Source organism: Rattus norvegicus, chromosome 2 (assembly GCF_021556685.1).
Source record: "Rattus norvegicus strain SHRSP/BbbUtx chromosome 2, alternate assembly SHRSP_T2T, whole genome shotgun sequence".
Taxonomy (NCBI): domain Eukaryota; kingdom Metazoa; phylum Chordata; class Mammalia; order Rodentia; family Muridae; genus Rattus; species Rattus norvegicus.
Genome location: NC_141535.1, coordinates 25389785 through 25416141, shown reverse-complemented (window position 1 = coordinate 25416141; position 26357 = coordinate 25389785). Strand labels below are relative to the sequence as shown.

The 26357-nt window shown below is 39.0% G+C and overlaps 1 protein-coding gene across 4 annotated transcripts in view; it reads left to right on the top strand.

The window, feature by feature from the left end:
- Zfyve16 (zinc finger FYVE-type containing 16) overlaps nucleotides 1-24998 on the top strand; it is a 44109-nt gene extending 19111 nt beyond the window's left edge. For 3 of the 4 annotated variants that reach the window (XM_087629976.1, XM_087629981.1, XM_087629979.1), the window contains 12 exons: nucleotides 1705-2083; nucleotides 3413-3535; nucleotides 4381-4536; nucleotides 5294-5518; nucleotides 7858-7940; nucleotides 9205-9309; nucleotides 9741-9888; nucleotides 12766-12846; nucleotides 16330-16492; nucleotides 17476-17581; nucleotides 18436-18603; nucleotides 23507-24998. In XM_087629976.1, coding sequence (XP_087486102.1) covers nucleotides 1705-2083; nucleotides 3413-3535; nucleotides 4381-4536; nucleotides 5294-5518; nucleotides 7858-7940; nucleotides 9205-9309; nucleotides 9741-9888; nucleotides 12766-12846; nucleotides 16330-16492; nucleotides 17476-17581; nucleotides 18436-18603; nucleotides 23507-23668 — 1899 coding nt within the window. In that variant the 3' untranslated portion in view covers nucleotides 23669-24998. 4 annotated transcript variants of the gene reach the window in all.
- Nucleotides 24999-26357: the final 1359 nt, after the last annotated feature.

Genomic DNA, 26357 nt, shown 5'->3' with positions numbered 1-26357 from the left:
GCAGGCCTGTCAGCCTCATTTTTCCAACAGCTCAAAATGGCCATTAGCATTCTTTAGTAGTAAAGTGTTTGTAATAAAGGTGTGACCTTCTCTTTAGATATATACAGTGCTGTCGTCCACTGTATTCCATTGTAGTAGGCTACACTACAAGGTAAACACAGCTTTTGTACACTCATACTTGCTTCATTATAGAGCCTGGGTCCCCTAGATCTGAGATATGCTTGGATTGACATTGTTAATAGACAGTAATTTTTTTGAAAGAAAAACTTAGTTTTAATTATGTGTATGTGTGTCTGTCTCTGAGGAGATATATAGATATATATGCATGCAAATACCTACAGAGCCAGAGGAGGGCATTGGATTCCTTGGATGTGGAGCGTGGTGTGGGTGCTGGTAGTCAGTTCTGGTCCTCTGTAAGCGCAGTAGGCACTCATAGTTGCAAGCCATCCCTCCAGCCCTGTGTTTACCCCTTTAAACATTAGTTCTAGGCAGTGATTCTCAGTTTTTAAACAAATAACTTCAGAACCTCTTCATAAACTTTAAATGTTATAGAGAGCTGCAAAGTATAGGTTATATAGGTTATATGTATTTATAATTACTGTTTTAAAACAAAGATAGAAAAAACTTCAAAATATTTATTAATTAAAAATAATAGTGGCTGGAGAGATGGCTCAGAGGTTTAGAGCACTGGCTGCTTTTCCAGAGGTCCTGAGTTCAATTCCCAGCAACTGCTTGGTGGCTCACAACCATCTATAAGGGCATTGGATGCCCTCTTTTGGTATAAGTTTTTAAAAAGTAAAACCATTTTATAAACTCTATAATATATGAGCCAATATATAATATTTTGAAAACCAGATCACTTCAGTCAGTGGAGAGTGGCATTGTTCTGTTTCGACATGTAGTATGGTGTGATGGATTCTGTTGGTTTTATGAAGAAAAGCTAGGACCTCATTGTTCCTCTGAAAGGACCTTGTGGACTTCAGCATTCCTGGACTGCAACTTGAGAATCATAATTTAATTTAGATTAATATTAGCTTAATGGTTTCTATACATTGAAGAAAGTATTTGTTGGTGCTATTTATGCTTGCATTTACACAGTTTGCAGTACCAGGTATAAGTAGAGGTCATGTGATCTATACCGCCCGCAAGTGAAAGTTGTTGAGTAGATTCTATAGGTAGGCAGAGTTAGGAAAGGTATAGTCCTTAGCTCACATGTATCCTTAGTCACTGTCCCAACAGAACAGACCCTAAACACACTCACTGTCATGAATTCTTCCCCTTAAAATCCGTTCTGGGCAGTCTGAAAGAGAAAGAGGCTTTGATGAAGACGACTTGGTGGTTGCTTTTTCTGGGGTGCTGCTGTGGGCTCTCTACTCTGCTTCCCAGCCACTCCTTTGCCACCTTCCTTTTTCTCCTTCCCCATCTCCCCAGGCAGTTTTATGGAGAAAGTCTAGAACTGAGTGAGTCGGTCGGTCACTGTGTAATATAGTAGGTACAGTCATTAACTAAACCTCTGTGCTCCTTAATGTGGTGAAACCTGAATGTGGAGAAGCCAGAGAGCCTTCATGTCTTGGGAAATTGAACTTTAGAAGCCTACCTTGGTTTCTTTTATTTTTATTAAAATAGTTTTGGTTATGGAGATCAACATTTCACTCTTGAACAGAGAATATAGACTGATTTAATTTTCTATTCTCTATTTTGCAGGTGATAAATAAAGTGGACCATACCCCCTCTCCTATGGTGGAGAAAGCAAACAACAGTGTAGGAGACGTTCTAAGAAGTGAGATAACTCAGAGTCCGATTTGTCGTGCTGCACCTCTGGAAATACTGCCTGGGAGCACAGGCGCTGAAGGCTTGCCCACAGCTGGCCCTTTCACACTAGAAGATGATGTTTTTGTGGACAGTGAGGAGCCATCTACTCCTACTGTTGTCCCTGCTAATACTGGTTTGCCTGTTGCTAGTGTTTCAGACTATAGGTTATTGTGTGGTGTTGCCAAATGTGTCTGCAATAACATTAGTCTTCTACCAGATGACGATGTTGGTTTGCCTCCCCTTCTGGCCACATCTGGAGAAGATGGATCAGGTAGGATAGTAGCTACTTAAATTGGAAAAGAACCCTTAGTTTGGAATTTTAAAGACAAAGTCTGTGCAGCTGTATGCTACCATGTAACATGCTGTATAGACCAGGCTGCTGAGAGGACAAGTGTGAGATACCATATCTGCTCTAAGGAAAAATAACATTTTAAAAGGGACATATGAATTTTGTCTCTAGTATATAAAATGCATTTTAAAAATTTAAACATTTTTGTTATGCTATGTATAAGGGGTGATAATTTAGCTTGTAGAAAGTACAAAACAAATCCAAAGTGATTTGAATTTTTGAGTCATTTATTACATGTGGATCTCCGATTTAGGAGGAATTAAAGTCTAACACAATGAAGAAACTCATCAGAAATATTTCTACTTTGAGTTTTAACTCTAGCTTTTATTTTTTTTTAATAGCAGTAATTCAGTGACAAAGCATGAAACTGTAGGTCGTCGTCTGCTACTTACCTCATGTATGACTTTAAGCATGTTAGTTGCTCTCACCGGGTCTCTGTTTCTTTGTGAAAAGAGAAAGCAGATGAGCTGGGTCTCCTGTGATAGACTCAGAGTGCCTCCCACTCAAAGTTGCCTGTTCCCCAAGCATAGACTACATCCTGAAACAACATGGGTTGTTGTTTGCGTGTCAGCACAGAGAGAAGAGGCTTACTATTACCCTGTTGCCTGTAGGAGACATCTTGTGAGCTTACTCCAGAGACAGACATGCTTTTAAGCTCTGTTCCTGAGTATCATGCATTTTTCTGATTGGTCGTCCGGTTTTGCATTGCTGCGGTACGTCACCCATATGTGTATGGCAGCAAGCAGCACAGGAAGCCCGAATGTAGATTCTCTTGAGACATTAGAGTCCACGTTAATGTGCGTGTGATGTGAGGAGGTCTGAGGACAGCTTTGAGGGACTGGGCTGCTCCCTTCTACATAAGTTCTAGGGAAGTAAACTTGCATAACAAGTGATTTAACCCACTGAGCCATTTTGCGGCCCTAGAATCCACTTTCGATAAAAGTGTTTTAAAACTTGAGAAGTACAAAACTTTTATACATCAATGGTAATTGATATATATATATATATATATATATACATATACATATGTATATGTATATATATATATATATGAGTTGTATCTATTCATTAGGCGTTTAGTAGGTAGAAAGACAAAATGCATATGTAATTATTGAACAGAGTGGGAAGCAGTTTCGAAAAATGTGTTTGGTTTTGTTTTCAACTGTTTTGGTAGATTTAGACATTTTTTCACTTCAAGCATATTTGAGAGGCCGTTTGTCCTGACTAACATAACACATTTCTGCTGTTTAGTGCCTGTAGTACAAGAACATCCATCTCATGAGCAGATCATTTTGCTTCTTGAAAGTGAAGGATTTCCTCCTGCCACATTTGTTCTAAATGCAAACCTACTTGTGAATGTCAAGTTGGTATTTTGTAAGTAGAGATTCATTTTTTCTAATTTTTCAAGTAAAGATACCTAAATTGAGTATATCTTCATGTTGCATTTTGGTTGACAAATAGTGAAAAATGAAGAGACTTGCATACTCTTCAGCCAAATGTGACTGCATAATTCTAGACGGAACAGTGATTGGCCTCTGACTTAGGTTCCCCTGCCTCCTCCTGTGGAGTGCTGGGATTGCAGCATACTCAGCTGAGCTGCGATGGTTTTGTTTTGTTCATTTTCCTTCTCCCTCTGCCTGCTTCTGCCCCCTCTCCTGACCCCTCCTTTCCCTCCCATGTCCCTTAGGGATTCAATGTAGGCGTTCATGTATGGGTGCTAAGCATCCTGCTGCTGCTAGGCTGCCTTCTCGGCCCAGCGGACGCACTTTTTGATGCTTAGTGTCTAACCGCCTGTCCTCTGTCGTACTTTTAGATAGACCGAACTTTGTAAATGAAATCATGATTAGGTAACAGTAAAGACTTTTTCCTCTTTTCTTTGTTTTTGACACAAGGACTCAATGCATATCCTTGGCTGGCCTGAAACTCACTATGTAGATCAGGCTGTCCTCAAACCTGTGACAGCCTTCCCTACTCTGCTTCTCAAATGCTGAGTCCTAATTAAAGTAAATAAGATAAATCATTCACAATCATAAATAATCTTTACTATTCAGTAACACATTGATTTTTTTTTCCCTCTCTGAAACAAACGCCACTCAGCAGGAACATTTTTAATCAAGAGAATTTAAAAATTGGGTAAATTGTGCTTTATACAAAAGTAATGTTTAGCTTTTAAATTAATAAAAATTGACATTTATAGTTGTATGTCATTATTCCTCAAGATTCCTCAGATAAGTATTGGTACTTCTCAACCAATGGATTGCATGGTTTGGGACAGGCAGAAATTATTATCCTGTTGCTATGCTTGCCAAGTGAGGATACAGTTCCTAAGGACATCTTTAGACTATTCATCACCATATATAAGGATGCTTCGAAAGGTACATTACTTTATTACCATTTTGTTTTGAACTGCCGAGACTAGGGGTGGAAAACTAGTTAAAGACTTTTATATTTCAGCCATACGGGTTGTGTTGAAGATTTACTGTGTGAAGAAACTGATGGCTTCTACAAAGAGCTTAGTTACCATTGATTTCTTTAAATCTAGACGTTTATGTGATGAGTGTCTGTATGTAGTTTTCTAATTTTATAAGTGAAAATACCTTTGCCGCCTCAGTTTTCTAGATGTATCTGTGTCCTTATCTATATTCCATTGGAAGGGGAGTAACTTTTCTTTCTTTCTTTTTTTTTTTTTTTTCGGAGCTGGGAACCGAACCCAGGGCCTTGTGCTTGCTAGGCAAACGCTCTACCACTGAGCTAAATCCCCAGCCCCTGGGAGTAACTTTTCTTATTGCCATGCACAAAGGAGAAAAATATTAAGATATTTTGTAACTGGGAGCATTTTCAAATTTTTCTTATAGTCCCCAACCCAATCTCCAGGAGTGGCTCTGCTCCCCACTTTGCCTTTTTACTGTTTTGGGTGCCATGAAGTAACCGTAGGGCCTTAGGCATTCTTGAGATATGTCACTCTACCAGATCCAACAGAGGCTGCTGTAAGAGTAGAAATACAAGAACAGCAAAGATCTCTGCATTGCTTTTACTTAAGAAAATGTGTATTAGGACATTCAGACTCAGAATATTTTATCGAAATAATAATATCACAACTTAAAATATCTTTATTAATAATGTTATTTCCAGGGAAGTACGTAGAAAACTTGGACAATCTGACCTTTACTGAGAGTTTTCTCAGTAGCAAGGATCACGGAGGGTTCCTATTCATCACACCTACCTTTCAGAAACTTGACGATCTCCCAGTACCAAGGAGCCCTTTTCTCTGTGGCATTCTCATCCACAAGCTGGAGATTCCCTGGGCAAAGGCTTTCCCTATGCGTCTCATGTTGAGATTAGGCGCAGAATACAAAGGTGAGCTGGAAAATAGTGAGGCCGGTGTATTTTCAGATATACTGAAGATAAAGCAGTAGAGAAATCAAGTAATTTTTACTAGATTAATAGAATTACTTTTGATTTGGTGTATTTTTAAATTTCCACAACAACCCTCTTGTATCAAGTTAGTGTGACAAAGATGGTGTTTCATGAGCTATTAGTATTAATTAGTATGCTCATAAGTTATATAACTTACCTTAATATTTCATATTTTTGAGGCAAGGTCTCATAACTCTCAGCCACTCTAGCCGCTCTCAGCCCTTACACTTCCTGTGAAGCTGATGACCTCAGACCCCGGTCCCCGCTTCACTTGCAGAGACTACGGCTCTCAAGGCAAAACACCGCTCTTCACATTACTGACAGCGCTACTTCTGTTAAAGTGTTCATAAAGTCGTGTACTGTTGATAGTTGTGTTTTAACCACACAGTAGGCAATTTAGTGTCCCCTCTGCTTGTACACAAGCAAGTGATTCTTCAGTGTAATACTGTAGTAACACTGGCGGATGGAGTCAAGGGTTAAAGACTTTTAGAAAAGTGCTTTAGAGATGGCAGTTGCCATTTCCTTAGTCTCACTTCCTCACTTTAATATTTATATTCCTAGCCTTTACCTAACTACTCAGAAGTACTATAAAATACATCGCCTACGTACAAGTTTGTGTGTGTGTTTACATGCCTACTTTAGACACAGATTAAGGTTTGAGCACTATTATAATTGTTAGACTTTTATATATGGTTATTTTTGTCATTTCAAAATTGTTTCTAATGCTACACTTTAAAAATACCTCTGTACCTTTATTCCTGGCTTTTTTTTTTAAAAAGTTTTTTTTTTTTGTTTTACCTGTAGCAAATTATATTTAACTATGAGGAACTTGACTTAAATAATTTAGTATGTATTATCTTAGAGACAATTTAGTTACTTCTATTTCAGAATGCGTACTTGTGAAAGATGTCTAGACTGATAGAAATACAATTAGTGTTAAAAGTCAAGAAAACTGTAAAGGGTGTGTTAATGTAAACACTGAGTTTCTAACCTCATTTTCTTATGAGTGATATGAGCATCCCTCGGAAACGGTTAGAATGACATGCTGTCCATATACAGTCTCATGACTAATGACTGACGATGTGAAAACAGGTGGTCGCTGATCTGAGAAAGCTGTTTTTTTTTTTTTAATCATAATCTTGGTACTTTAACTTTTGTTATTAAATGTCCCATAAATTCCATTAAAAAATCCAAGTATATCTCTAAACAGCAGGAGCTCTGCTAACTTCAGTGTCAAGCCTATCTAAGGTCCAGCCGACTGTAGCAAATACAGACGTTGAGACTAGTTAATCTCTACCCATGACTCCTCCTCACTAGTGCTCAGCTTTGCAGTTTCTGAGAAGATCCTCATTACTCCATGATCTTCTAGGCTTCACTGTGAGAAAACCAGGCTTACTACTTTTAGGTGCTTCTGTTGAAGCTACTGGCCATGCCTATGGCCTCATAGTGATTGATGGCTAACTAGTATATTGTCCCAATCTTCAATAAAAACAGCATCCAAATTTTATTATCAGCAATAAAACACTGGTCCAGATAGAGAAAACACTGGCTCAGAGTAAAATGCTGCAAATTCTCAGGATTACACACAAAATATGAGATTAAAGTTAATTTTTTATATAGAATCAAATATTTGTTTTACATAGTAAGGAACCCCTATCATCAAAGTCAAAATTTAATTTTTAATTACTACTTTTGTTACCACAACTTAATATATTAAGTGTAGATCTTTAAAGTCTTGAGCTTGGGGACTAGGGTTATATTATATATTAGAGTTCCCTTGTATATTGCTCACCTCTCCTGTACAAGGCCCCAGGTTCAATCCCCAGCATCACAAAAGAAAAGACCAAAAAGTATTAAGTTTTAATTTTTTTAATTTCTTTTTAAATTAGAAAAACTTTATAGGAATTGAATCAATTATTATAATTTTTCTTTCCCATTGGGAATTTTATGGAGTAAAATAAAAAATTAAATGCTTTGGCGTCAGAAAAGCCCACTTTCAAATCTTTTTAACAGTTAAATGAGCAAGTTTGTTTATCTTTGTTTCGACCTTTTTATCTGTTAAGTAGGTATAGACAACCTTGCTTGCTATAGATTTAAATAAGACAGTCTGTGCCAGCTTTCCAGCTGCAGTGTCTAGCAGCTGCATGGACAGCTTTTGCTTTTCTCTGGTAACTGACTGGTATCTATATGTACTTTCTGTTTGAAAGAAGACAATAACAATGATAAACACTGGACTTTGTGCTATCGTTGACAGTAACAGTCATTCTTTTCATGTGCAGCATATCCTGCTCCTCTAACAAGTGTCAGAGGCAGGAGACCGCTTTTCGGAGAAATAGGACATACTATTATGAACTTACTTGTTGTAAGTAACTGGACTATTGTGTTGTTTTAAATATAGTTTCTTTAAACATTTATTTATTATATTTCACCTACTTTATTTGTCCATTTTAATTTGGAGTATTTGGTATTTGAAGGCACATCTATAAGTTCTAAACCACTTAATATAAATGAGCTCTGCTTCACTTTAGAATACAGTGTGTCCTAATTTATGTGTCCCTAATTCAGATTGTCCTTTGGTTCCTTGTACTGTTTTGTTCTTGCGTATTGACGTAGGTAGTGGAGGCTTCCTCACAAACCTCTAAAACTGATGAAGCTGAGTGAGAGTGTTAGTGAAGTAAATCAGCGTCGTGATTTTGGACAAATTCTGATCTTGGTGTCCTCATCTGTAGTAGGAAGGCATGGATAAGGCGACCTCTGAGTTCCCTTCCTCCCACACTGTTGTCTTATGTTTGCTTGTTACTATATGAAAGTTTTAGCAGACCTACTTCCAGGTTCCCATTGACAGCTAGCTTAAAGCCTCTCAGTTTTCCGTTACTTTTTCAAACCATGGGAGATAATCTTGTAAGAGAATAGTTTTCTTTTTTTTTTTTTTTAAAGATTTATTTATTACATATGAGTACACTGTAGCTGTCTTCAGACACACCAGAAGAGGGCATCACATCCTATTACAGATGGTCGTGAGCCACCATGTGGTTGCTGGGATTTGAACTCGGGACCTCTGGAAGAGCAGTCAGTGCTCCTAACCACTGAGCCATCTCTCCAGCCCGAGAATAGTTTTCTATTGCTGTGACTTCAGAAGATTCAGGTCAAGGTCTTGTGGCTCTGTTGTTTTAGGCCTGTGGTAGCATTTGGAGGGAGTGCTTGGAAGAAAAAGGAAACTGAAAGGGTCTGGATCCTAATAGTCCCAGGAGGGCAGGCCTCAGCTAACTGACATTCCACCTCAGCCCAGCCCGAGGAGCACTGGAAGTGAATGCGCCTTTAACACAGGAGCTTTGGGGCAACTGATACAGAAAGGACTTCTGTTTTGGGAGAGCTGTAGCAGGAAAGGAGAGCAGTCTCCAGGCACTGCAAACTTCTTCCTGAGAATAGTCTGCATTACTTTGAGAAGGAGTTGGAAGGATTAGTTTGTGGGGTTTCCTGGTGGGGAGGTGTTTTGTTTTTCAAGTTAGGACTGTCTTTCTGTGCAGCATTTTGATAGGACTGCGTCAGAAGACTTAAACTGTAGGTGCTGATGGAGGTGTATAGTGGATGGCTAAATGTTAATGGGACTTTGATCATTTATGTAGGATCTTCGAAATTACCAGTATACATTGCATAACATCGATCAGCTGTTGATCCATATGGAAATGGGGAAAAGCTGTATAAAGATACCTCGGAAAAAGTACAGTGATGTAAGTATACTTGCCTATCCAGATCTAAAGACACTTGAACAGCAATTCCGGAGACTGGACATTTTTGTTTGTTTCTTTATTTTGAATCAGGTTATCTAATTCATAACAACATGTTTTATATTTTTAAAGTTTGTTAATAGACAATTTGTTTGACCCAGTTTTTTATCCTTTTTAAAATTACTTTATTTATTAATTGAGGAGATTTTACCTTCTGCCTGCCATACGTATCTGTCCATCCATCCTTTGGTCAGTCAGCTGGTCAATCGGTCGGTCGGTCGGTCTGTCTGTCTATCCCTCTGTCTATCTATCTTTGTTAAATTCACAAGGAGTTGTTCAGACTAAAGCTTGGTAATTAGGAAGGTAATCAGTAATACTACTTCTAGTCTAGACATAAATGTTTTCTTAACAAATGTGGTATTTTTCCCCCTCAGGTATTGAAGGTAATAAATTCTTCTAACGAGCACGTCATCAGTATTGGGGCTAGTTTTAGTACAGAAGCAGATTCTCATCTGGTCTGTGTACAGAGTGATGGAGTTTATCAGACTCAGGCCAACAGTGCCACTGGTCAGCCAAGGAAAGGTAAGTTATGATGCCCTCCAAGAGGCCCTCCAAAGAGAAACAGATGCCCATTGCCTGTTTGTGAATTAGCGATGGACGGTGTGCTAACATTTCAGCTTGCATGCACAGTAGATGGGAACTGCTCCTCCTCTGTGTTTTGTTTCTGACTACAGCAGATGTACAGATTTGGAAATCTGCTCCTTTTGGCACCTTTAGCGTATCCTGTTGTGAAGGATCCTCTTTCAGTTGTCGCTCTCCGGAGTGAGATGTTTCCACATCTGTTCAGTCTCTGCTCAGCTCCTTTTGCTTGGGAGGGCACAGGGTGGACCAGGGTGAAGAATTATAATGCCAAGAGACTGGGGATGGAGAAAGGATGAAGATGGTGGAGTGAGCAGCCTCAGGACAACAGCTGCTGCCATCCCCTGACTTGTGGTGAGCAGCCTAACATATTGAAAGTTGGGTGGAAGCTAAGCAGTTCATAATATTAACAGGATAACATTCAGTAGCCTGATTTTCTCACTGACTTTTTCCAGTTATAAAGGTAATGTTGTATACTCATCTGCACATGTTGTATACTCATTTTGAAAAGCAGTGAAAAGAAGTAGACGCTGGAGAGACGGCTCAGTACTTACGAGTGTGTTCTGCTCTTACAGAGGCCTCAGTTTGGTGCCCAGTATCTGCCTGCTCACAGCTACCTATAACTACAACTCCAGGGCATCTAATGCCCTCTTCTGGACTCTGAGGGTACCTGCAAAACACACACACACACACACACACACACACACACACACACACACACACACACACCTACCTACCTTTACAAAATAAGGCCACTGTTGATATGTTAATGTATTTTCTTGTTTATTAATATGTAAGTTGAATAGATACGTTTAGATTTGATTTTATACTTTTATACTTTGCCATTAACTGACACACTTTTGTCAGTATAAAATTTAAGAGCTCAAAAAAAAAATTTAAGAGCTCTGTGTTTGTGCACGTTCGCACATGTACACGTGGAGATCAGAGTTACGTAAATAGGATGTTTTCAACTCTCTGCCACCTTGGTCTTTTTAGCTAGGGTGTTGCTGAACCTGAGCCTACCAGTTCACCTGGACTTGTTAACTAGTAAGCCCCCAGGGTCCTCCTGCTTCTACCTCTGCTGGGATTACAATTGTGACTGCACATTTAGTCTTGTACATGAAGGCTGGGGATCTGAACTCATATTTTCATCCCTGTACAGCAAGCACTTTACTGACTAAACCATCTTCACAGCCTGTAAATTTATGGAGTTTTAAGTATTTATTGTTAATAAGACATATTTACATTGTGGTAAGATTAAGACTATTTGTATCTATGCTGTGGTGAAAAAAGTCTCCCCTTAACCACTTAGGCATCCTGTTAAAGATCACCAAGCCAGCTTACTGTTTCATGTGTCTCTCCAGAGACCTTGTGTAACACACACTCAGGCAAGGGTGTCCATGTACATCCTCAAGAGCATCCTCCAGGGAGTTTGTGATGCCTGTTCCACTGTGCACCTTAAGCTGTTTTTAACCTCTCAGGTTATTCTGTGCTAGTGAAGAACTGCACTGTCTAGCTTTCCATTTGGCAGTTATCTGTCAGAGAGCTGTCTCACTGTCATATGGGTTCCCATTGCTCAGCTACTTACAAAACTGCTGTTATGAGTAACCTTGTATGCATGTGTGTAATGTTTCTAGGGGTGAGATTACTGACAAAAGCTATGTTTGATTTTTCCTTCTTCTGCTTTTCATTTGTGTGGTTTTTATTTGTGTATGCAAGCATGTTTTGCATATCTGTAGGTACACATGTGTGTAGGTATATGTAGAAATTAGTGCTGATTCTTCGTCCCAGCCCCAAGCTCCCAGAAGTAAGACTCAGACTCAAATGCCTTGGCCATGTAGCTAGAGTCTTTTCTGAGTAGATATAACTTAAAATACTACATTCTGCCATGTGGTCGGTTACCTGTGCTCAGGTTCCATGCAGAATTCTTTCTGCCTCCCAGATGTCCCACCTCCTATTACCTATTACCTGTCTAAGCCATAGCTTTTTAATTGACAGGTGATGGATCCATACAACGCCCAAGATATTCTTTCTACAGGTGTGCATGTGGAGACCTCTTGGGAGGCAGGATGCCTTAGTCTACTGCTGTGAAGAGACACCATAACCCCTACAACTCTTACAAAGTAAAATATCTGATTGGAGCTGGCTTAGTTTCCGAGGTTTAGTCCATTATCATCGTGGAAGCATGGTGGCGTGCAGGCAGACATGGTGTTAGAGAAGGAGCTGAGAGTTCTACATGATCTGTAGGCAGCAGCAGGAGACTGCTGCACTAGGCCTAGCTTGAACATATAAGACCTCGAAGCCCAACCCCTTAGTGATGCATTTCTTTCAGCAAAGCCATATTTGCTCCAGTAACACCACACCTCTTAATAGTACCACTCCTATGGACCAAGCATTCAAACCACACAGATAGTTGACATGTTAGTCTTGCTAGCTGTCTTGGTCTGAGGAGTCTATCTCTGCCTTCAAAGGCTAGATTCAAGTGACACCCATTCAGGATTTACATGGACTCTAGGGATCTTAACTAGAAGAAAGTACTTTAACCATTCTCCTCACAGGGACTTACAAATATTATGTTCACCTGCAGTGAATTTGACTCATGACACCCTCATTAACAAAAGCACAAACATTTTAAATAATACAGTAGTCCTTCATTTGAAACACTATTTTATCTAATATTGTAATTTTTAAAATTTTGTTATATTTTAATGTGTTATGAAAATAACATTTATGAAATATTTGAAATGCAGAAATTCTACATTTTGGGTAATAAATACAGCAGAGAATGGACAGATTAAAATATAACTTATTTGTTATCAGTGACAGGTGCAAGTTTTGTGGTGTTCAATGGTGCTCTGAAAACATCTTCAGGATTTCTTGCCAAATCCAGCATAGTCGAAGGTAATACACTTCATATGTTTTAATATAAAGTTGTTATTTCTTTACCTTTAATAAATGTATTTGTGGGGCTGGAGAGATGGCCCAGTGGTTAAGAGCATTGGCTGCTCTTCCCGAGGTCCTGAGTTCAGTTCCCAGCAACCACATGGTGGCTCACAGCCATCTGTAATAGGATCTGATGCCCTCTTCTGGTGTGTAGATGTACCTGCAGATAGAGTACTTAATATTAATTGTTTTTTTAAAGGGAAAAAAATCTGTCAAGTATGGTAGCACATGGAAAGCAGAGGTGGGTGGATTTCTATGAGTTTAAGGCTAGCCTGGTCTGCATAGTAAGATCTTATCTCAAAACAAAACCAAGAATATATTTGATGGGGCTGGGGATTTAGCTCAGTGGTAGAGCACTTCCCTAGGAAGCGCAAGGCCCTGGGTTTGGTCCCCAGCTCCGAAAAAAAGAACCAAAAAAAAAAGAGAATATATTTGATGCTTACATAAAAACTATGTAAGTTGTTAAAAACAGTCAGTACCACACACTTATGTGAAATAATCTCTAAGTCTAGAGCAGGACAGTACTGGGTCTGCTTGAGCCTTCTTTCCCCTTGCTCAAGAGTTAGTTACTAGACTAACTGCCGTGTGTACTATTCTCTTACATTATAGTATATTTATAGAATATGCTACTTCATTATGCTTATTAAGAATGAGAATTATTGGGGTTGGGGATTTAGTTCAGTGGTAGAAGGCCCTGGGTTCAGTCCCCAGGTCCGAAAAAAAAAGAAAAAGAAAAGAAAAAAAGAATGAGAATTATTCCCTTTCTTTATCTTCCTAGTTCCTTCCTATTCTGTATTCTTAGTTTGTTCAGTTTCAGCGTCTTTAAACGTTTTGTGAATAAGTGATGATTTGTTCACCTGACCATGAACTTCTAGATTGTTTGTTGCTTATGGCAAACAGTAGGGTTCATATGTATCGAGGATTGGAATTCCTCAGCCAGTTAGCTTGGTAAATGTTCAGTTTCATAGATTATTTCTGAGTGATTTTGCAAAGTAATTGTCCAGTTTCATTACCCTTAGGCTGTTAAGTTCCTCACTCACCTACACAGTCTGCAGTCACGGTATTATTGGTCTTTCTGAGTATGGTCATCATTGTACATTGCCTGTTCATCAGCAAGTAGAGCGCCTTCCCCATACTGATGCACTGTTAGCTTGTTTGTGAGATGCTCGTTCACAGCTTTCGACTGTTCTCTGTCGACTGTCTTCTTCTACCTGCTGATATTCATACAGAGGCGATCATTTGGAACATACATAGAATGTATAGCGGTCAAGTCAGGGTAACCACCACTTCTGTCTGCTTAAACCCTTGTTACTTCTTTGTGTTAATATAAAGTATAGGTTGTGAATTTTAGTTGCTTTTCTGTATGTGCAGCATTCTAGGCATGTACTTGTATTATGGTAACCATCATATAATCTTTTTTCTGTCCTTTCTAACCTCCCTAACTTGTAGGAGCCACTATTTTTTCTTGTGTTAAAGTAACTCTTTTGTTACAGTGTCCACATGTGACTGGAACCAAGAGATTGTTTTTCCTTCTGTGATTGTACACTCAATCTAATGTCTCACCTCTCGTTCTGTCCACATTGCTGTAAATGACAGGATTTCAGGGATTTTTTTCTGGCTGAATAATATCCCATTATGTCTCTATACCATGTTTTTATTCATCTGTTTAAACACCTCAGTTGATTTCACATCATGGCTATTTAGATTAGCGCTAAATAAGAGGATGTGGACGTATCTCTCACTCTCTTTTTCCTCTACTTTTGTTGTTTCTTTTGGAGGAGAACATCAGAGGTCATTCTCTTAGGCTAGCATGGGCTCACCATGTAGCTCTGGCTAAGCTCAAATTCTCAGCCCTCCTCCTGTGCCTCCTGAGTGTTGGGGTCACAGACCTCTGCCACCACGTCCAGGCTAACTCTGATTAGTTATTTAATTTCATCTGAGGTTCACCCAGTGGGTGAACAGTTGGATTATAAGGTAGTTCAAATTCTGGCTTACTGAGCAACTCATGTGCTATTCTCCATAGGGGCATTACTGTCAACAGTGCATAGTAGTCTCCTTCTCTGGTTGGAAATGTTGCTCAGGCTAGAGCACTGGCTTGGCAAATGCTGAAGCCCTGGCCAGTTCCCAGCATTTGGCTTATTTTTTGTGGGATCATCATCATCATCATCATCATCATCATCATCATCATCATCCTGACCCATATGGAGAAATATGATGGTTTTATCTGCATTTCATTGTAGTGATGCTAAGTATTTCTTAGACATTTCTAGAACCTGTTTTAAAAAGTGTTATCAGATCATTTGTGAACTTTTTAAAGCAGCTTTTGATTTTATGCAACAAAATTTCAGTTTGTAAGGGGTTGGGGATTTAGCTCAGTGGTAGAGTGCTTGCCTAGCAAGCGCAAGGCCCTGGGTTTGGTCCCCAGCTCCGAAAAAAAGGAAAAGAAAAAAAATTTCAGTTTGTAGCCCAGGCTAGACTCAAACCTGCCATTGGTATTTAGATGGAGATTGTTTTGAGTCTGTAGCTGTTCTGGATAATATCAATGTTTTGACCATTTCAATCCTTTTAGTTCATGAACAAGGCCATGTCTATACTTTCTTGTGTCCTCGACTCTTTCATTGGTATTTTGCCATTTTTACTGTAGAAATCATCTGATTTCTTCATTAATTTTCTTCCTTTTCGTTACTGTTATAAGAAGGATTGCTGCCTTAATTTCCTTGTCAGCAGGCTTGTTGTATATATAAACATGCTCCTTATCTTGTATCGTGCTTTTGTGTTCAACTTTAACTGACTTTTGCCTGATTCGTACAATCTGTAAACAGGAACAATTTGACTTCCATTTTCCATATTTGGATACCCTTTCTTGTCTCCTCCTGACCTAGTGTCTGGGTAACTACGCTAGTGTGCCAGCAGAAGTGTAAAGGAGTGGTCTCAGCTTTTCCCCTTTCACTGTGGGGTTTGCTGTGAGCTTGCCCCACGTTGCCTTTTTTGTTTCAAGATATGTTCCTTCTAAACCTTCCAAACCTAATTTATTGAGAGTTTTTTCATAAATGGATGTTGAATTTTATTCAGTGTTTTCTTCTGGAAGATGATTCATGCATGGTTTTGTCCGTCAGTTGGTGTGGTGTTTACTGATTTGCATATGTCTAGCTGTCTTTGCATCCCTAGGTAATCCTGCTTCATCATGGGGATGATATTTTTTGTTGTACTTTGATTCAAAAGCTTAACCTACTGTCTTTATTTGTGTAGCCTTAAAATAATTCTTAACTTTATGAAATAGTTTTATTTTCCTAATTTAAAAAAAGAGTCATTTAAATGATAAGCAAAGGATATTTAAAACTTGTATCTTGAACCAAAAATATTTTAATAGTAAATTCTGTTACTTGGCACACATACTGAAGTTTTGGCAAACTCAATATGAAGCGTAACTCTCATTTCTAGATGGCTTAATGGTTCAAATAACCCCAGAGACCATGGATGGCTTACGGCTGGCTCTACGAGAGCAAAAGGACTTTAAAATTCAGTGTGGAAAAGTTGATGCAGTAGACCTGAGAGAATATGTGGACATCTGTTGGGTGGATTCGGAAGAAAGGAAAAACAAAGGGTAAGAATTTTTATTTGATGGAGGGGGTTGATTAAAACATCCCTTTACTACAATGATATGTTTTATAAATGAGTATAGAATTAGGACATTGACTTTAATGTTTCTATTCCAATTAATACAGTATGTTTTTTCAAGCATGTAACTAATCAGACTCGTAAGTTTCCTTGGGCAGGATGCTATAATGAACCATCAATTTAGGGGGAGGGTCTGATTTCAAAACATTAATTAGGTAGCTTTGTCCAGGGCTAAGGAAAGGCAAAACTGTTCTGATATATGGTATACAGGTATACATTTTTTGTCAAATAAGGGTTTCCTTTTGATGATTGAATTCTGTTAATTTCCTGAATGTAAGCGAGACTTAGTGATGTAGTCAGTAGAGGCCTTACCAATTACTGCTGTCACTACTGTGTTCAGTTGCCCTTAGTCTCATAGTTTTGGAGATGGATTAAGGGCCTAGAAGGAAGAACAAGGAAACAGTTCCAAAATAGATTTTTGAAATAAGGTCTTGCCATGTAGCTTAGGCTGACCATGAACTCAGAATGTGGCCCAGGATGGCCTTAAACTTAAAATCCTCCTGCTTCAGCCTCCTGAGTGCTAGTGTTAAAGGCCTGTACCAACCATGCCCAGTCTATATGGTGCTAGAGATGAAACTCAGAGCTGTCTGCAGAATAGGCTGCACCTGTCGAATTAGTGACACAAGTAACCCAGAAAATAGCCTTTTAGTCTGTGAGATACTTTTCTATTAAGAAACTAAAGTATATTAAAGCTAGGACCGAATTGGACATATAAAAAAGGAGATATAATTTACTGGATAAAAAGATTATAACACAAGGAATTGTGATAAGTATTTATATACAATTGAGATATTTGTTGATACTTTAAATATAAAACTTTGACTTTATTATCTCACTTTCCAAATTCAGTAATGAATTTCATAGAAAGCACCATATACTAACTGCACTGTGTTCTGCTTTATCACATAGTGTTATCAGTTCAGTGGATGGGATGTCATTAGAAGGATTTCCAAGTGAAAAAATAAAACTGGAAACAGATTTTGAAACTGAAGAGAAGACTGTGAAATGCACTGAGGTATAGAAGAAGATGTCTGCTTCGTGTGCTGTGAGGATAGTGTGTGTGTCGCGTATTACTGAATCCTCAGCCTATGATTATTTAAGTATAGCTCATTATATCTTCCACTTTCCACATGGAAACGGATCCTCACCCAGACTCTCTCACATCCCTGATTGATCGATTGATTGATAGTTTGTTGAGTCAAGGTTTCTCTTCGTAGTCCTGAAACTCTCTTTGTAGATCCGGCTGGCCTCAAACTCACAGAGATCCTCCTGCTTCTGCCTTCCAAGTGTGGGGATCAAAGATGTACACCACCACACCTGGCTAAATTAGCCTTTTATATTGTTATTTTACTAAAAGATTTTATTGACACCAACTTATAATCAGCACTCATGGGAAAACCATTTTGACACATTCTCTGACTTGAAATAGACACTATGAAGGTACTGACCATAGCTTCCCAGTCTGCAGTCCCGTGTCCTCTCTGCCATCAGAGGGCCAGTTCTTCCGTCATCTTGTGTACAGAATGACATAGCAGCTACAGAGCATGTTTGTCTGACTGGATTCCATACACACATTCTTATAGTGTCAGGTCTGAACTAACTTAACAAGGGTTCCATTGACACAAGTCAACTTTGGGCAAAAATAGTTGGACCTCTCCTATAATCTGCAATCTCCGATTTTTTTTTTTATCATACATATTCAGGCTATAGATACAGAATGCTCTCAACTGATGATTTCAAAGATCTAATGTTGGAATTTTATTAAAGTTGAATTAAAAGCAGTAGTTGCCTTTTTATTTGTTTTAATTGAACTTATTCGTTGCTTCTAATTACAATCATGCTTTCTTTCCCAATTGGACTGATTTTCAGGTGTTCTGCTTCCTAAAGGACCAGGATATCTCTCTCTCCTTGAGTAGTTACCAGTTTGCAAAAGAGATCGCCACGGCTTGCAGTGCGGCCCTGTGCCCTCACCTGAGGACTCTAAAGAGTAACAGAATGAACAGAATTGGACTCAGAGTTTCTGTTGACACTGATATGGTAAGACATACTTTTATGATGTACTTTTGAGATTTATATTGATATAAATTGATTTGTATGTGGGGCGTATGGGCCATGGTATAGAAGTCAAAAATAACTCACAGGAATTGGTTTTCTCCTCCTGTCATTGAGTTCTAGGAACTCAGATGGTCAAGCTTGTCCACTGAGCCATTTTGCTGCTCCTGAAATCAAGATTTTTACCTAACCCTTTGAGAAAAGGAAGCCTCCTTTTTCTTCCTTTTGTTTTCGTGGTGCTGGTAATGGAACCCAAGGCCTTACCTTACTGCTATACAAGTACTCAACCACTGAGCTACACTCCCGTCACTGAGCCAGAATTCGTCGCACCCATGTTCCCTCTGTTAATCTCTGACTGGTCAGACTTTTACTGCCCTGTGTGGATAGACTTTGAAATGTATTCTAATTAGATTTATATGACTCAAGCATGTAAAAGTAAACACATGTACACACACCATTTCATTAAACATTTCCAGAAACTGCAGTCATGCTGTACAATATGGAGTTGTTGGGCCATGGAGATGTGGACTTTAGAACACAGTGTAAATGCTTCCCAAACAGAACTGTATCTCCTGACTCTCCTTAAACATTGCCCCTTGATTAGTTATTTAACTGATACTGTATTTTTCTTGTGATTTTATGCATGTACAAGCAAGTGTATATATGTAGTGAAACTTTTTATCACTTCTTCAAAATGTCTTATTTACCATACATTTTTAATATATCAGAGATTGTATATTAGTACATATTCTTTTTAATGGTTGTATAGTAGTCAGAGTTGATTAAATAAGTGGATAACAACTAATGAATATTTGATATATTTTGACTGAAATTTAGTTTGTTGACGTATTTTACTTTTGCATAAACTTGAGTATAACCATAAAACAAGTTCCCAAATATGCATTGAGAGCTTGAACCCAAGTCTCCTACATGCTGGGCAGATGTTTCATCTCAGGACATTTTTTTTCTCTAGCCCTTCATTTTTTTATTTCAAGGCAGGCTCTGAACTTGAACCTATCCTATAGCCTAGGGAAACCTTGTATTTGTGATCCTCTTGACTTGGCCTGCAGTGTAGGATTATAATAGGCCTGCTGCCATTAAGCCTGCCTTCTGTCAGCAATTTCTGAGACAGGTCTTATTCACACCGTTATATTTTAGCAACTTTAATCAAACCCAGGGCCTCGTGCATGCTAGGCTAGTGTTCTACTACTGTGCTGCATCTCCAGCCAAATTGAGCTTTTCAACTTTGACAGTTTGATAGGTGCAATAATGCCAAGGCCCAGCCTTGACTTGGAGAGGGTTCCTGAGAGAAGGGCTTCTGAGGAACAGAGAATCAAATGACTCAAAGACAATTTGTGGGTTACAAGCTGATGCCCTGTGTGTTCTGCTTGAGATAGCTTTCCAGATTGTTCTCTTTCTTTCTCTCTCCCTCCCCCTCCTCTCCCTCCCTCCCCCTCCCTCCCTCCCTCCCTCCCCCACCGTGTGTGGGTGTGTGTGTGTGTGTCTGTGTGTCTGTGTGTGTGTGTGTGTGTGTGTGTGTGTGTGTGTGTGTGTGTAAAAGCCCAGTCTTTTTACATACCAATTCTTTACCTCAGGTTCCATTTTGATTATCCCATGAATCAGCATCCCAAGACCCCAGCCCCTTGATTCTCAGAAAAGACAGCAAGCACAAGCAAAGACAATAAGGTAGCTGGATGGGATCCCACCCTGAAATTACCATTCCTACCATGCCTGGGCCTAGACCTGGACCTAAACTCCTTCAGTTCCAGGCTGACCTTGGGTTTAGGAATCTGCCTGCCTTTGTAAGCATAAACAAAAAACTTACCTGGGTGGGATCTTGCCTTGAGATCACCACTCCCCAAATCTCTTTATCTCCTTCCTTAGTAGCTTTCTGACTAGCTGGCTCATAGTACAGCTGCCTCTGTTCCTTTAGATCTGTGGAGTTCTTTTTTTTTTTTTTAAATATTTATTTATTCATTATATATAAGTACACTGTAGCTGTCTTCAGACACACCAGAAGAGGGCATCAAATCCCATTACAGATGGTTGTGAGCCACCATGTGGTTGCTGGGATTTGAACTCAGGACCTCTGGAAGAGCAGTCGGTGCTCTTAACCACTGAGCCATCTCTCCAGCCCTGTGGAGTTCTTTATACAATTCATAGAGAAATTTTATATATATATATTTTTTTTTGGGGGGGGGTTCTTTTTTTTGGAGCTGGGGACCGAACCCAGGGCCTTGCGCTTCCTAGGTAAGCGCTCTACCACTGAGCTAAATCCCCAGCCCCGAGAAATTATATATATATTTTTTTAATCATGTTTTCATCATTCTTTCCTATAGCCTTTTTTATAGTTGGAATATTTTTATCATTTATTTGTATTTATTTTTTATTGGATATATTTTTATTTACATTTCAAACGTTATCCCCTTTCCTGGTTTCTTGGACCTAAGCCCCCTATCCCATCCTTCTATAAGGGTGTTCCCCTCCCCCTCCATCCCCCCTTCCTGCCCCACCCTGACATTCCCATACACTGGGGGTCCAACCTTGGCAGGACCAAGGGCTTCTCCTTCCATTGGTGCGCAACAAGGCCTTCCTCTGCTATATATGCAGTTGGAGCTGTGGGTCAGTCCATGTATAGTCTTTGGGTAGTGGCTTAGTCCCTGGAAGCTCTGGTTGCTTGGCATTGTTGTTCATATGGGGGTCTTGAGCCCCTTCAAGCTCTTCCAGTCCTTTCTCTGATTCCTTCAACGGGGGTCCCGTTCTCAGTTCAGTGGTTTGCTGCTGGTATTCACCTCTGTATTTGACATGTTCTGGCTGAGTCTCTCAGGAGAGATCTACATCTGGTTCCTGTCAGCCTGCAGTTCTAAACTTCATCCATCTATCTAGTTTGGTGGCTGTATATATATGGGGCACATGTGAGGCAGGCTCTGATTGGCCGTTCCTTCAGTCGGTGCTCCAAACTATGCCTCTACATCCCCTCCTATGAATATTTGTGTTCCCCCTTTTAAGTCACAGCGTATACTATTTTTGCTGAGACATAGACACATCTTTGCCTCCTGGACTTGTGCTGTCTCTGATTATCATGGAGTCATTAACCTTGGCAGAGAGGACATTCCTCAAGAGAGGAACATGAAAATATGTACATTATTATACAAGGAGCTTTGTGCCCACAGCAACCATCAACTCTTGTGGAGGTCCATGCCCTGCTGGCTCTGTTCCGGGGCAGAAACCATGTCATTCTGTCCCTTATGAGGTCAAGCATGCCTCAGCACAGTAGGGTGTGCAGTGTTACCTTAATGTGCATCTCTACTCACCAGTACCTACCTATTCAACAGTGATAATCTCTCAGTAGTAGTGACCTTTACATGGTGTTGTAAAAATATAAAAATAGAAAAGATTAATGTCGTCTTTTACCCTGCTAGGTCCGCGCCGCGGTGTCCCAAGGTATCTGCTAGATATCTTAGTGGAAACTCATCCCAGCCGCACACTTTCCTATACTCAAACCCTCACATAAAAGAACACACAACAGAGTAATCTTAGATCCAATTGGTAAGATATAATTGCCCACTTAAACATACAAAGCCCAGTACCATCCATCCCTTGAGAACATTAATAACAACCTGTAATACACAGAGCAGAATCTTAACACCACCTGCCATGGCTTCTCCCGTCTCTCCATCTCCCTTCTCTCTCCTAGTCTCCTCCTCTTCCTTCAAACTTCTCTCCAGCCCATCCTTCCTTCTCCTCCAATGACAGGTCTCCTTCTATCCTGTACCTGCCCCTCACCTGTACTTTACAAATTCAATGGAGAGGTGGTTCTGGTGAAGTCACCTGAGTCCTGAGTACGTGACTAGACAGCTGTCTTTGGGGCAGTAGAATTAACATCAAAATACAGTAACTTCAGGGCAAACCACAACAATGTGGAAACACTTTATCCTCCCCAGAATGGCTAGTGAAACCTTGCTTGTAACTTTTGACATTATGTATAAATTTTCAAGGCAGAGTCTTCATTAGAACTGGTTTTGTAAGCAGGAGTAGTTGATGTATTAGTCTGCTTCTCCAGCAAGCTGTAACTCACACTTCCTACTGAAGAGACACGCTTTGTTTTCATTACTTCACTGTAAGACCCCTTTTCAAGGCAACTCAGGGATGAGCATTGCTTGAGTGAGCACTTTTTCCTTTTATCATTAGATGTATAAAAATAGAAACTTCATCAATAATACTAAATCTTAATGTCAAATAGTATTGCTGGGCCTGTGAGGCAGCTCAGTGGATAACGTGTGTGCTGCACAAACATCGGGACCTTAGTTTGGACCCAGCACCCACTCCAAAGCTACGGACAGCAGTGTAGCCTGTAACCCTACTGCTGTGGGCACAGAAGCAAGAGTCCAGGGCTTGCTGCTTTCAGTGTGGCTACAGACAGGGAGACACTGTATAGATAAGGTAGAGGCTGAGTAGAAGCCTAGTGATCCCCGGGGTCAAACCTCTGGACTCGACTTGTGGGCAGAGGGGAATGCAGCTGCACAGCCGCACACAGCTGCACATATATCTCATGCAGAACGTAGTACTGCAACAGTTTGAAACACAGTAAGTTGATTTTTTAATTCAAATTGAGTTACATTGCTAATTATTAAAAAACTTTGATATAACTTTGATATAATTTACATATGTATTTAGTTGAAAGGAAACATAAAGTGGTGACAATATTTATAATGTTATAATTATAGTAAAGAGATAAAAGAAATGGGAGAATATATTTTTGAAAATAACATTGTTTTACTAATATCCTTATGCTGAATATTCAAAAATGCTACCTATTTCTCGGCCAAGCAACACAAGAGGGCTAATTTTCTAGGGTTACCTTATCAAGATTTCTTTTTTTTTCCAGGTTGAATTTCAGGCAGGCTGTGAAGGGCAGCTTCTGCCTCAGCATTACCTAAACGATCTTGATAGCGCTCTGATACCTGTGATCCACGGCGGGACCTCCAACTCGACCGTGCCACTCGAGATAGAGTTAGCATTCTTCATTTTAGAAAACCTTCTGGAGTGAGAGAACATACTGTGCTCTATGTTGCAAACTGATATGTTAAAATGAATCCCAGCACTAAAACTGAAATGTCACAACACTAAATATTTGATAATTGAAATATATAATTTTGCTTTTTAGGTAGGAATGATTTTTAAAAATCATTAGCACTATATTTAAGTACCTAAAAATTTAAAGAATCACCATTTTCACAGCTTTATGCTTATTAAAAGAACAAAGGAGAAATATTTCTTCTAACTTAAAATTTATAGTATTTACTGTGTAATTTAAATGTTAAGCCAAAGTATCTGCACTTAGTTATACCTCTTTATATATGATTTTAATGAAGGAGATACCTGTTTGTGTGTATGCTAATGAGAATACTGGTTTTGAAGTCTCTTTTAAAATGTATTTCAGTAACGAAGACCAGTTTCAAGATTCTAGACTTACAGTTCTTTGACTAAAGCTGATAACTTAATTGTATAAATGGGATGGAGACCTACATCCAGGATTACATACAAACTCTGATTAAAGTTAGAATTTTGCCTTTATTTCTTTTCAAATTATATATATGCATATGCATATATAAATATATCATTTTTCCTGATTAAAATAATTGCGGGTGCTTCAGGACTTTGTGCTTCTCTACTTAAGTCTGTTGTTTCCATAGCAACATTTGATTTGGAATGTGTTTCATAAATCTTTGCTAATATATAAATAGGCAATATTTTTTGTATCAGGGTGCATTCTCTTTCTCCTTCCTTACAAAGTACATCGCTGTATTTAACACTCTTCAGATGACGACAGGCCAGACGACCCGTGAAGTAGTCATTGTGTGGCAATAACTGAATCCTAAAGCAGGTTTCTTTACATCCATGTTAATCCTTAGGGATTTCTCGATTGACATCAATGTATGAAGTGTAAATTTCAACAAACATTAATACTTTTGCATATTTTAAATCTTTCTGTGCTAGATATTTTTTATAATGGAATATTTAACTTAACACAAAGTTGTGATAGAGCTTTCTTGTTTAATTCAAACAGCAAAAGAAAAGAAGAAAAATGTATCATTTAACTTATATAAAATGTAATCATTGTTTTGATGCTTTTTTATTATGTAAAGTATATTTTTATATTAAAAACACTCATTATATCTATCAAGAAAAGGAAGCCACACTAAATAGCCCTGTGTGAGGATTATTTATAAAGCATTGCAACTTAGAGATCCAGTCACATGAGTCTCCTCTGAATCACCCACCCTTGGACCAGCCAAAGACATAACTGAGGAGAGTAGCCACACGAAGTGTGAAATGTTACAGATAGTAAATAAAATGGCAGCTTATGACTGACAACATTTAATGAAATGATGTAAGAATGATTCATATCACCCTCCCTTTGTTCACATAATTTGTTTCTTTTTCAGTATAATATACACTCTGTAGCATAACTACACAATTTATGAATATCGAACTTCCCAAACAGTGGGAGGGTCTTCTGTGGTAAAGTAACGTTGAATTTGTTTTCAGTGTCTACAACCGGTAACAATTGGGATTCCAGTCTCAAATGGTAGAGGCACATTGTACAGCAGCCTTTGGAGATTGGTTTTTCTGAATGCAGACACTTGCTTGATCACAGTTTTTCTTCACATTGGCACTTAATTTGAAATTTTAGTAAAGAAATCGGTTGACTCTTTGTAGTCAATCCACAATGATCTGCTTATGGTCTTAAGACTTTTAATGCAACTCAGTTTCTCTGCATTTTGAAATATGAGGTGCAATATACTTTGATTTATACATCTGTTGAGCAAGTTGTGTGTCTGTGTGTGCTATACAAAAGGACCATTACCAGGTTTATCAGCTGACTAGAATCTGGCTCTTTGGAGGTAGATCTGTGGGACAGGTAATGAACATATAGGACCCTCTAACTGCTGCTGTGGAGAAAGGGCTCTCGAGTGTGGGGACTGACTGGAAGAGGCCCGTGTCCACCTCAGGAGGAGCTTGCAGCACAATGGGCATTTGGCTTAGAAGTCTGAAACACCAAGAGTGCTGTAGAGAGAATACACAGTTATGATTGATTAATAAAAGTCTTAATGTTCACAGTTGGGTAGGTTCTTGACAACCTAGGTTTCTGTGTTGTTTCATAAAAGTTTCTTAATAGAATAATTTTGATATGATTCAAGTGTTAAAAGACTTTCTTGAAATAAAACAGAAACTTCTGACTTATTCTAGGTTTTATATTTTATTGAGTAGCTTTAAAATGTTTGACTCAAGATATGCACAATCCAGCAAAAAGAAACATGAAAATTTAGCAGTGTTAGTTTTTTTTGTTCCTTTCTGAAATTAAGATGCTTTTGTTCAGACAGAAGCAATAGAACCTTTATGACCCTAAATATTGTGCACATCCCACCTGCATGGACCTACCCTGTTCTTCTTCTACCACATACCCTCAACAGGTAGTCAGTCATCTTTATCTTGTGTAGCATCCCAGCATTCAGACGTAATAGCAGCAATGACCTTATTCCTTAGGTTTTAAAAAGCACAACACATTGGGATTACTGTAGTTAATATGTTGTATGACAGAACACTTGAATTTATTTCTCCTACCTCAAACGTGTCCTGACATCTTCCCAGTGCCCCCCTTTCCTCTAACTCTGCCCTTCAGCCCCAGAAACTACCATCATCAGTTTTTGTTGAAGTCAGCATAGAAGTGAAAT